Consider the following 12501-nt stretch of genomic DNA (forward strand, 5'->3'; position numbering starts at 1 on the left):
GATGAATTAAAAGTTTGTGGAAGGAGATGCAATCAACCGTTGAGAAACGAGTGGTGTGAATCACTCAACACTCTCGTTTTTTTCGATATGTTTTCTAATCCGAGTATCTAAACCAAAATTTACTTGGATTGACAGAAAGGTGACTTTTGTGAAGGGACGTCAGCAATCAACCAGAGATTGTCCAAATTTTTTTAATCGGCCAGGAGTTGGGTGAATTGTTTTTGTCGGAAAAAGACAGGTGGATTCCAGAGTGAGCTCTTTCCTTTGTTAAAAGATTCAAGTTCGATCACATCATCTTGCTACCCAGTTCACTCCTTAACTGCATTTCATTTACAATTTTTTTGAGCTCCAGAGATAGCCCATTAAATTTTTCATATTCAAGACGTGAATGCTGATAGTTATTCAGAATTCTATGATACGAATTGTAGGCTCTTGTTTGCCCGTACACAATATTTCCCAAGCCAACAGCTACAGCTGCTAAGTTGAAAAACTTTGTGCCGTTTGACATATTTCTCCAATTCAAATAAGAAAAGAATAGCGATCCAATAACTCCTATCGATGCTTCTAATCCACTCATAAGGGCACTCGTTTGTTGTTCTTCACATCGCTTGATGTCCAACTTGATGGACAACATTTGCGTCTCCAAAAGTCGATTCATTCTTCCAATATCAAGAAGGAGTTTGTTAAATATCATGTCATCAAAATCATCGACATGTTGAATAGCTTCTTCAATGATATCACAAATTTCTGCCTCACAATTCGAAAGAATTTGATGATGAACTGCAATGTTAGCATTGCAATATTTGGAATATTCTTTCATGGAGTGAACACTATTATACAAACTCATGACTCCTCTCAAAATCACTACTCCCATGGCTAATTGGGCAGCCCTATTGTACACCTTACTCGCTTGTGAGTCAAAATATTTCAAAACCTCATCCTTCAGCTCGTCTAATTTTTCATTTTCTTTCAATTCACTCACAGTATTCGATAGATCTATTAAACTTTTTTCGTCAATACATGCTGTCATTCTTTCAGGAAACTTCTCTGCTTCTTTGAAGCAGTCAAACATTTTTCTTCGATGTTCATCTCTAGCAGCATTGACAGCAGTTGTAATGTTTTGTGGCTCTGTGTTTTTTGTCTGGATGAGAAGAGTTAAATTATTTTCCAACATGGTACGAGCCTTCGAATGACTTGCTTCTGAATCGGAGATGAAGGAATTTCGTAGTGTTTCAAAAGAAACACTCACTAATCTTAGAACATCACTCACATATCTTGCAATGTTATGAATGCTCCAGAATGATGAATTGTTTTCGTTTAGATTGGTTTCCGATGTTGGTGTTTCAAGCAGATGTTTGAGTTGCAACAGCCGATCTCTGCAAGACATTTTTTTTGATAGGTCTTCCATGAAATTATAAATCAAATCAACAATTATTACTGCTACTACTCAACCACATTAATCGCAAAAAAGCTTTTGCACGTTGGTGATCAATTTCCGTTCAATCATTATTAAGAAGAAATTATTTTTTGAGCGATTTAGAAAAAATGGCACCAACCCCTTCCTCCGCATCTTCTTCGACATCATCACCTTCCTTGTGGGAAAGTATTTTGAATGCCTTGAAGCAACACAAGGGTCTTGCTGCCGTTCTCGGTACCACAGCTGCTTCAGTTGTTGGGTTTGTTCTCTACTCGGTCTTCTCAAAGAATAAATCAACGAAAAAGTTGGCCGTTAGCATCAAGAACACTACCACAGAAAAGAAGCCAACAAAAGAAGTGGCCACATCTGAACCTGTAGAGCCCGAATTCATCTTGTATGATGAGGCTGATTCAGTGCCTTCAACACAATCATGGAAGAGTTATTCTCATAAAAAGATTGGTATTTCCTTCAAGATGCCAACAAGATATGAAGTTGAAGTTCATTCTCAAGGTCCAATCACTACAATCACTCTTGTAGATACAAGTAATATGAATATGATGATGATGGGAGGTGATCCAAATGCAACAATGATCACGATTGAAGATGTTCCTCCAGAACTTGATATTAAACAATATTTAAAGAATAACGTTTCTGCCCTTGCTCAAACTCAAGTACCATTCAAAGTTGAAGAAGAGAAAGATAACGTGAAGGTTAATGGTATTCCAGCTTGCCAAATGATCTCCGAATTGTCTGGCCAACAAAAAGTGAAAATTTTCGCTGTTGCTTTCAAGAATCCACTTGACTCTAGCAAAGTTTTCATGGTTCAACATATTTGTACTGATTTAAAGACATTCAGTACCAAGATTGAACAAACCAAGAATCTTATTCGTACAATCACACTTCAAAAAGCAGAATTGTTCGGAAAGGTTTCATACAGAAATGATAAGCTTGGATATATTCTTCATTTGCCAAGTACTAGCTTCTTGGCTACCGGAAATGCTAATGATCGTGCACTCTACCTCAGTGGAAAGGACGTTCAAACCTACTTGTTTAACTATTCAAAGGATGAGCTAATTGATAGAGAAATTGTTATCATTTCAAACGGATCTGTTGATTTTGAACAATTTGTTCAAGAACAAAAACAATCTCATTCATCCAAGGAGAAGTACCACAACGTTGGACACATGAAGATTGGTACTTGCAATGGAGAAATTATCACATACTCTGCCAAATGCAATTCCTATGTTGCAAGCGAGAAAGAAAAGGCAGATATTCAACATGTTTATGACTTTATTGAAGTTTATTTCCAACGTGGATCAACAGTTTACACTATTTTGGGAAGATCATTACCACAAGTTAGTGAGAAGTTTAATGTTGAATTTGTTACCATGATCAAGAAGATGAAACTCTTCGATGAAGTTGATCCTGCCGGCACTGAACATTTAATTTACGAGAATAGCGAATTCAATTTTAAGATTTCCCAACCAGTGAGCTTGCAATCCATTGTCAAGGAAAATAGCTCTGATAATCCAGTAGTGACACTTTTGACTCAAGGCGATGAAAGTAGCCTTCCTTTGGAAACATTGGTTACCATTGCCGAGCCAAATCAAATGATGCCTGTTTCTGACTTGGACAGTTTGGTTCAACTTGTTAAGGCTGAATTACAAATGGTTCAATTATATTCTGGTGGTGCCCCAGTAGAAATTAAGAGAGATGAAATTATCAAACTCAAAGATGGTAGCGACGCTTTCTCTATGGTCTATGTCATGGTAGATGGTATGACTGGTGAAAATTTGGTCATGCATCAAACCGGATTGTTGTTGCCTTCTAAAAAGATTGCCTCTATCAAGAGTTACACGTATCAACCCATGTATAATGAAAACGTCAAGCACCTTTTCGATGAAATCCATTCATCATTCCGCAGCAAGTAAGAAAACAGTATTAAAAACTTTTCATCTGGGTGTTTTTGTCATCATGCGACGCGTTTGGTGAACTTGCCATCAAAAAATGCCAATTTTCAAAATCACAGATTTACCATTGGAACTGTATTATCAAATCTTTGAATATTTATCAGTAGTGACCATAAATCATCATGTACACGTTAATGTATTAGGTAAAGAAGACATAGAAGTGTCATCAGAAAAAAATCAATCAGCTTGGAAAGATCAGTTGCGTCCAAAATTATTTACTGATCATGTTCGGAGTGTATGCAGGTACGAAATGATATTTCGAATCCTAAGCATGAGGAGTAAATTAACAAAGAAGGAGCGCCATCAACGCCACACTGAAATTCATCAAATAATTGCTCAATTATTTGGAAGGTTTTGGAAATTTATTTTCATGGAATACGTTGGTCATGATGTTTACGAATTCTACCAAGAAAGAATTCGAGCCATCTATGATGATCATTGGAAAAAAGCCTTTTCCGATTTCTCCCGATTCAAAGATCTACAACTGAAACAATATCAAAAAACAAAAGAAAAACGGAAGCTATCCGAAAGAACAACTCAGACACCATCCCCAAGCACTGATGCATCATCAACGGAAAAGTTCTCAATCCCTTTAATTGGAGATGGTGGTTGTGGCAGAAGATCTTTACACTTGTATTTTTCTACCAAACAGTATTGGAATGAATTCGATTATGATAGGTACTATTGTTTTACGGAGCCAACCGTTATGAAATTGACTCAAAGGCATGTCTCTTAGATATTGACACAATACTGGGCATGGACGAATTGAGCTTTCAAACAAAGAAGGACATTTTTTCGAAATCACATGGAATTATTGGCGTTTGTTCGATCAATTCCATGATGTCCATCGAGATACTTGAAGAAATGATGACATGCTGTATTAATATTTTGAAAACTAGATACTTTCCAGTTGTGATATGCTTAAACAAATCAGATTTGGAATCTGACAGATATTTCAATACAGTATACGCAGAAGAACAAGTTGGACAGAAATTACGATTGAAAAATTATTGTATTATTGAAACGTGTGCCAAAGAGGGAAAAAACGTTGACCAAGCTTTCTTTACTGTTGTGAGAAAGTGTCGTGAGTATTACGGGTGTCTTAGATTTCATGATAGCAAAGCCTTAATGGGTCTCTTTTTGGAAGAGTTAGAATCCAAAAAAACAGACAAGAATTGTTTGATCATGTGAAAAATTTATTTTGACTTTCGGAATTGCTTGTCATTGCAATTGAGCACAACTGGTGTTCGAACAAAGTCAATATTACGAAGGAACACCTGCACTCACTTTTACGTATTATCACATAATCTGGCATGGAGTAACATCTTTTCGTATTGACGATAAGTGGGCATTCTTTCACAGTATTCATTCACACCTTTTAGAGTGTTTACAAACACGTAACAAAACTATTCCAAAGATGATTGAAAAAATTGCTTCGACAATGAACGCACATGCAGAATACCATTCATCTTCGTCATCTGGTTACTCGAAAAAGATTCGTTATTACTTTCCACCCTTTCAGTTATCCACATTCCAAAAACTATTGCATTCAACGAACGTACTGAGACTACCTCTGATTTCTTCAACTTGTAACAGTGTACATGCCTCGTTTTTTAGGATGATCCCTTACTTTTCAATATTCCTCCCGTCCCTGTTGCTGCTTCTTCCACTCCACTTTTCAAACGATCTGTTTGTTTATGCACAACCATTCACATGTTTTGGATTGTTACCTTCAGACCCAGGTGTTTGCAATTTTCAAGGAACATGTCTCTCTCAAGACACATGTCAATGCTTTCCTAGTTATGGAGGTTTGGATTGTTCTCAACCCATGTGCAATGGCATTCGAGCAGATGAACTCGGATTAGTCTGCAGTGGAAGAGGAGCTTGCATGGCACCAGAGACCTGTCTGTGTGTGGATCCCAACAAGTATGGAGGTCAATTTTGTGAACAAGTCAAATGTTTTGGCATCTTTTCAGGAAACTCGACGGTGTGTTCTTCACATGGAAGTTGTGTGGGATCGGATTTGTGTCAATGTCGAGAGGGATATTCGGGTGTGAAATGTGAAATTCCCAAGTGTTTTGGAATTGAAGGAAATAATCCCTTGGCCTGTAGTGGACGAGGGAAGTGTGTAGAAATGGATTGTGTACTTGTAATTCAGGATTTTATGGACCTCAGTGTGAAAGAGTGTCATGCTTCAGTCAAGTTTCACACGTTGAAATGAATATAGCGTCTTTACAAAGACCTCACTCCACAATGAGACAAAATTTATGTAAAAAGATAATGGAACATTTGATTACGTAACTCTGTAGTTGTTGTGTGTGAAGTAGTTGATTTCAATAAAGCCTCATCATTAAGGAAAATATTGTGTAACAACATAAAAAAATTTTTGAACGAGGACCGTGCGGTGATTCGGATCACGCCAACAGCTCGTCTCACCATAAGTACAACAAGACGAGGATTTTTGATTTTCAAAGTTTATTTTCTCTTCGGAACGTTTATCATCATTAACAATATTCATTGACCGACAATAACTATCCACCATGATACCATCATCGCCATTGGAGGTCAAACGATCCAGTGTGGTGATATCATCGGCGTCTGAAAAGAATGAAAATATTCTCGGAGAAAGTGCTGATGATGATTACGATGATGATTATGATTCTTCTGAAACAAAGAAGCCTTCTACACAATTACAACAATTATTTGACATGATTCAAAAGGAACAAGGATTGGTAATGGAGGACTCAAAATCTGATATCATGTCAACCGTGTTGAACACATCTGCAGCTGGCTCTTTTACTTCTAATATTGAACTGCAAGATGACCAATCGAGTATTGACCAAACAAGTCAGACATCTTTGGGAGCTTTGGGTCAAATGAAAGAGTTGAGCGATGAAGTTTTGGGAGGAGGATTTGTGTTGGAAGTCGTAACAGTTGTGATTTGTGTTCTTTATTATTTATCTTTAATTGTGGGTATGTAAATGTGTTATGTATGATGATGACAACACTAATTTCGAAATAATTTTTGACATCTTATGGGCGCTGTTGACAATTTCCATTTTTGTATTTGTACTACTCACTGTGTTAATTACTGCACACAATGTTTTCACATCATTTCTTGTGTCTGAATCTTCCAATAGCCTTTGCTATCAGACCATCATTTATCAATATGGGATATCTCTTGATTTTCTTTATTCACAACCTTGCCCCAAGTTATTATCCGTACTTTCAGCGAGTGCCAATCAATTACATATGGATGATGATTCCAAGATTTTACAATCTAATTCTTTCATTTTTGCTTGCTGTTTCTTGTATGATTGGTCATATAGTGCTGAGCGCACTCTCTAATTTGGGTACAGATGAGGAAAATATTTTGAGAGATGTTGGATTTGCAAAGTAAGTTATTTTATGGTTTAATTTCCACATGGCGTGACCTATTTACCATCAAACTTTAGGTTATCTGGCAAAGGTTTAGATCAAATCCTTATTCATGTTCTCCCCGATTGTTTACTGATAGTATTTTCTTTATTAGTATTCATATTTTTGGCAGTGCTGTGGAAAAAGAGAAGAAGCTTGATTAGGGATGGTATCCCTCTCAAAATTAAAAAAGCACTTCCCACATCAATTAAGGGCAAAGTAATAATGTCAGAAGAGTCAAACAAATCTCCTGCTAACAAACCACTCTCGATAACATCATCAGATAATGTGGAGATTGAGATTGGTCAACCTGTTGAAACGCCCTATAGAATGCAAACAGAAGATGTAGTTACCGATGTTGTGACAACTTCCAACACGACCATGGGAAACCCTTCTCAAACTAAACCAGTAGAAGTAATTCCTAAATTACCATATGCAACCATGAATATGTGGGAACTTCCTGGAGTTTTTGCCAAAAAGCCAAAATTGATCACAACAACATTGGAGAATCTCAAGAACAAGGTTGAGAATATTGGCACAATGGCAGACAAGAATGCAAAAACAGTAGTGCCACAAAAACACATTTCGATTCATGATTTTAAGGTATTGCTGTTCACTCTCTCATGCATGATCACGGCATGTTTTTATCCTGGGTTCGTGAGCGTATTTTACCTTTCAATGTCGTTCATTGTTATTACTTTTACAAGTTTTAACATCAAGCTGAAGACAGGAGTCACACTCACTTTATTTATTTTGAATCAAGCCTATTCCATGCTTCTGTTGATTTTCTATTTCTTGACAAGATTTCAATACAACTCTTTGGCAACTGTTGGCCAGTTTTCAAAGATGATTCTAACAGATCCATATGGAAAAATGGCTGGATTCTTTGACATTGATGGAAACCTTAAGAATTTTGACTATTTTTCAAAGTACTATACTGGATACGTGTTTTTAGTTTTCATTCTTTTGACATTTATACTTTCCTGCAACTTTATGAGCCAATATTTTGCCAAGTCTTTAGAGGAAAATAAGCTGAAAAAACAAATTTCAAAGTTTTTGATGGAGTACTCCAAAAAGATTATGAGGAAGGACGTGAAGGAAAATTCAGATGAGTATTATGAAGATATTTATTACAAGTCTGAATACAGAAGACTTGTAGAAATTATGGAAACTGCTACACAGACATCTACAAACTCATTGTTTGCCTCCTCTCATCGATTCCGTAATTTTATGCTATACTACTTGCAAAGATCTATTTTATATATTTTATTGATTGCTCTTATTTGCGTAGTGTTAACAGTTCCAAGTTTGTCCAGTTTACCATATCTCTTGTTCATGTATTTGGGATTGGTTCTTGCTCCTTCTTCGACATTGAGGCCAAACAAGATTATGCTGTTCTTGCTTCCAATATGCTATATTTGGAGTATCTTATATTTGAGCGCTCAATATGTTTTTCAATTTCCTGAATTTTCTGCATACTCTCCCAAAACAACACAAATGTCAGATAATGGTAGGTAATCATTCAATGTGATGACTCAATAACAACAATATGTGACACTATCAATCTTGTGAAATCAAATAGTTTACAACCCATCAGGCAGCGGTGGTCTCATATTCTACCCTGTTCAAGGCATTCTTTACCGAGTAATTGTGAGCACAACAGTTGGAGCTTTTATTACTGACATTAGTGTGAATGGAAGATCGATTGTTCTTGTACTCGTTCTTTTTGGGCAGCTTTTACTAACATTGTTTTTAGGTCTTACACTTCGTGTCAGTTTATTCTCCAAACTCATCGATTATGACAAGGATGTTAAAAACAGTGGCAAGATAAGTACTCAGAAAATTGCAGAAGAGGAAAAGGCAACCACAGGTAAGTCACGAATTTGGTTGGTTTTGGTATATAACGTATAGTAACATCTATGAATGTTAAACCATCATTTTCATGGGTTCAACGACTTGTAAACCGTGGTTCACATGCCCAAACCAAACATAATCCTTATCGTGGTGCTGTAAATTCTAATGAATCTGATGAAACACAATATTATCAACACTTTGACGATAACGATGTGGATTACTACGACACGGATTCTCCTGAAAAACAAAAAATGTCTCTACTACAAAAAGATCACCTCGAAAGGTCTCCTTCAAAGCCAAGACCAATCTCAAGTGCATTTTATTATGAGAGTGAAAGTGATTTGGGTGAAGTTGCAGCATCTCCTTTAAATGACCAGACCTCAAATTCATATCGTGAGTCCGTTTCAATAGTGACAGAAAGACCTCCTCAAATTGTTGTGGAGTCTGTTGACATGACAGAGTTGGATAAGCTGAAAGATGAAGCAGATAACAATCTCGGTGAGGTAGATGGAGAGGAAAAGAAACAAAAAACTTTAGAGCTCGTTTGGAAGAAAACAAAGCAAGTTCTTAACTTCTTCAAAGTACTTATTCTAGACTACTTTTGGAAAGTTTTATTGATTTTATTTGTTAGAAACAGCTTCTACTTGAGCTTGATTGTTTGTTATTTTGCTGATTTGACCTCAGAAAATGCAGACTTGTTGCATGCTATTTATTGTAAGTATTTGAAAAGCATGGGTTCGCTGACTAACATCTTGTTAGTAATATTTTGCTCAACATACTTTATATTCCCAAATTTTGCAAGAAAAACATGGATTGTCCTAGTGTTGTATTGCCAATTTGTGATTATTGCTCTCTATTTCTTCAATGTTTGGTACGCTCCTGAGATTGTTGATCTGCCATATGAAATTATTGGTTTCAATCCTGCGTTCCTAACCATCGATAACATGGACAAGACATTCAGCTTTGGAGTGTTTTGGAGAGGATTAATTTGGCACATCTTCATTCTTATCCTCACAAGCATTCAATATCATATCACAAATGTTAAAAATGTTGGAAATGTTAACATTGAAACGAGCTTTGATCGATGGGAACTTTTCACAAAGGAGAAAAATGCAACGCTTCACACCTTTGTTGAGAAGTGTAAAATGGTTTGGGACAAAATATTCTTGGAAACAGAATTATTGTATTTTTTGGGCACTTTACTAAGTTATTTTGCAGTGTTTTTGCTTATTTTCCTTCAGAAGGAGGCATCTTGGATCGGATTCTTGTTCTTAGTAATTGTAATGATTTGCTTTACATTGAACGTAGTGTCCAGCAGCGCCACCTCGTCATCTAATAAGATGGGATATCGACTTTTCAAAGTGTTCGTTGCTTCATGGTACATTTTTGTATTTTATAGCACATTTGTGTTTGTAGTGGAATATGCCTATCAATTTCCATCTCTTTACTCATACATTCAAAGCATATTACCAGAGGTAGAAAGAGCTCAGCAGTTAATACGAGAGCATGAAGAGGATAAATCTGTGTACATTCCTCCGTACTATGGCTATATAACTCCAAGAAGCATTGGTCTCTACAAATATCAGTACAAGAATGTTAGTCTTTTACCATTTACCGTCATAGCTGTATTAACCATTATTCAGCTAAAATACTTCCAATACGTCATTTCGAGAAGACGAAACCGAATGAAACTAATCAAGGAAGAATGTGCAGGCCAAGAGAACCAAAAAGAAAAAGATCAAAAGAAGCAAGAGGATCCATCTCTTGTCGATGAAATTGTGGATACCATACAAGAGGATCCTAGTAATGTCAAGTAGAGAGACAGATTATATTTTCAGAAAAGGTTGACAGTGTTTTATTAGAGACATTTTTAGTTTTGAAACGATTTTGTGTCATGCACACTCCCAAGTTATTGATTATTTTCTTATTCTTGGCTGCACACTTTAATCCAAATATTATTGGATTGATATATTTAGTTTTGGTTTTGGTATTTGCTCCAGCTCCAGTTATTGCCAGCAAGATTTGGTTCATTATTTCTTTCTACAGTAGTGCAATCATTTTGGTTAAATATGCATATCAACACCCATTCTTCACACATGGATTGTGTAATAATGCACTGGGAGCCATTATTCAACATCAAGTGACAAACTTTGGCAAATCTTCTGGAATTTGTACCTGGTTAGATTATATTGGATTGGTCGATGCAGCCACAACTCCAAATCAATATGTTGGAAATGTTTTATGGTCTAGCCTTTTGGTCTTCATCTCTGCTCTTCTACAACAAGTCACGTTCCGTTGGGAGAAGTCTCTGAAACGACGAGGTCTCTACGAAGAGGGCCATCTCTTTTTGGAAGCTGAGGCCCGCTTGACACCTTCAAACAAGACTGAAGAAGAGAAAAAGGCTTCTGCTTTGGGAAGTAAGAGAAAGATTCTCCGTAAAAGAACCACAATTTACATTAACAGAGAAGATTTCGATAAACTCTATGCTGAGGAAGAAGCGAACAAAACTCTGGGGAGAATGAGGAAAATTTCAAAAATACTTACAAAAGAAAGGCATTGAAGTTCGTAACCAAAGTAACACGAACAATCAAGTATACATTCAACCATTTCTATGATGACTTTGGATTTGAGATTTCACTCTTTACATTGTTGTTGGGAAGCTTGTCACTCATTCAGACTTTGTGGGGAGCCGTTTACTTGATTGTATTTGGAGTTTGTTTCTTCACAGGAAAGAAAAATAAGATCTTGAGTAGAGGATGGATCTTCCTTGTGATGGTAGTTGATATTAACATGCTTATCCTATTTTTCTTTAGGCTAAACATTGTGCAAAGTCTCCAATTTTACGGAACCATGATGAACATTCCCGTTTTCAGTCGATATATCATTTTAAATTTAGGAGGATCCTCTGATGTTAACAATACGGAGTATATTGTGGCTATTTTATACTTGATGATGTTCTTTATGGCTCTTCAGGCAAGAGTTTTCTTCAAAGGAATGTATGCTAGGGTTCAACATATTGAAATTTCACAACCTGAAAAGTTGCCAAAACGTGAAAGAGGCGAATTGGTCTCCAAATTCCTGGAACGCACTCAAAAAGTTGAAGGTAATCTCATTGTGCAGTTGGATAGTAGTAGTCTTGTCAGAAGAAATATCGATACTGGAAAAATTGAGAAAATTAAGGATTTCACGTCACCAGAAAATCAAAAGAAGTTGTGGTACAAGATCAAGTTATTTATTTACAGATTCTTTTGCTTTTTAGTGCTGATTGTGATGTTTATTGATGCTGCGATAGACTCAACTGTTATCAAATTAGTTCAGATGGTTCTTTGCTTGTTCTATCTCAATTTATTTAACAGAATTTATTGGAGATCAGTTCCTTTTTGGAGAGGAATTGGAATTTTCTATTTCATTTCCTTTGTCATTGACGCAATTTATCAAATACCAATCGTGTTGCTTGGAGACCCTATTAATTGGAGCTCAGACAACGACACCACAGGCTGGGTGAATAATGTATGCGTTTTATTTGGTCTAAAGAGAAGAGGATTTGAAAGCTTGCCTCTGAGATAGTTGTCGTGTGCTTGTATTACATTCAGATACTTCTATTTGAAAGCGAGGATTACATACACTTTGTAAACTTGTTATACCGTGAGAACCATGAGCGTGCTTCCAAGTACAAGCTGAACCAAGCTCACCGAGCGGCTCAAATTCTCTCAAGATTTTCAGAAGAGCTCTTCTCCGAGAAGAGACGTGAAGCCAATCGCTCAGCTTTGAAGAGTTTCCATGAAGTGAATAAGGCTTCGGATTTCCAAACATTTTACGATCGCAAGCACATGCTCAAGATGA

General features: G+C 36.5%; 6 protein-coding genes across 6 annotated transcripts; 5 read left to right on the top strand and 1 right to left on the bottom strand.

The window, feature by feature from the left end:
• Window positions 1–286: 286 nt before the first annotated feature.
• C9374_008326 (uncharacterized protein) lies at window positions 287–1387 on the bottom strand (the record flags this gene model as incomplete). The annotated part of the gene is made up of 1 exon (XM_044698390.1): window positions 287–1387. One exon carries the CDS (start codon window positions 1385–1387, stop codon window positions 287–289), a length of 1101 nt encoding a protein of 366 aa, XP_044545445.1.
• Window positions 1388–1545: 158 nt separating this feature from the next.
• Window positions 1546–3348, top strand: C9374_008327 (uncharacterized protein; the record flags this gene model as incomplete). The annotated part of the gene is made up of 1 exon (XM_044698391.1): window positions 1546–3348. One exon carries the CDS (start codon window positions 1546–1548, stop codon window positions 3346–3348), a length of 1803 nt encoding a protein of 600 aa, XP_044545446.1.
• A 1480-nt stretch (window positions 3349–4828) lies between these two features.
• Window positions 4829–5608, top strand: C9374_008328 (uncharacterized protein; the record flags this gene model as incomplete). Its single annotated transcript, XM_044698392.1, has 1 exon — window positions 4829–5608. The coding sequence occupies one exon, from the start codon at window positions 4829–4831 to the stop codon at window positions 5606–5608; it is 780 nt and encodes a 259-aa protein (XP_044545447.1).
• Window positions 5609–5927: 319 nt separating this feature from the next.
• On the top strand, window positions 5928–10475 carry C9374_008329 (uncharacterized protein; the record flags this gene model as incomplete). Its single annotated transcript, XM_044698393.1, has 5 exons — window positions 5928–6360; window positions 6528–6783; window positions 6843–8314; window positions 8387–8674; window positions 8716–10475. 5 exons carry the CDS (start codon window positions 5928–5930, stop codon window positions 10473–10475), a joined length of 4209 nt encoding a protein of 1402 aa, XP_044545448.1.
• A 77-nt stretch (window positions 10476–10552) lies between these two features.
• On the top strand, window positions 10553–11218 carry C9374_008330 (uncharacterized protein; the record flags this gene model as incomplete). Its single annotated transcript, XM_044698395.1, has 1 exon — window positions 10553–11218. The coding sequence occupies one exon, from the start codon at window positions 10553–10555 to the stop codon at window positions 11216–11218; it is 666 nt and encodes a 221-aa protein (XP_044545449.1).
• A 230-nt stretch (window positions 11219–11448) lies between these two features.
• C9374_008331 (uncharacterized protein) lies at window positions 11449–12225 on the top strand (the record flags this gene model as incomplete). Its single annotated transcript, XM_044698396.1, has 1 exon — window positions 11449–12225. The coding sequence occupies one exon, from the start codon at window positions 11449–11451 to the stop codon at window positions 12223–12225; it is 777 nt and encodes a 258-aa protein (XP_044545450.1).
• Between the last annotated feature and the right edge of the window lie 276 nt (window positions 12226–12501).

This window comes from Naegleria lovaniensis, assembly GCF_003324165.1.
Source record: "Naegleria lovaniensis strain ATCC 30569 chromosome Unknown tig036, whole genome shotgun sequence".
Lineage (NCBI taxonomy): Eukaryota > Heterolobosea > Eutetramitea > Acrasida > Naegleriidae > Naegleria > Naegleria lovaniensis.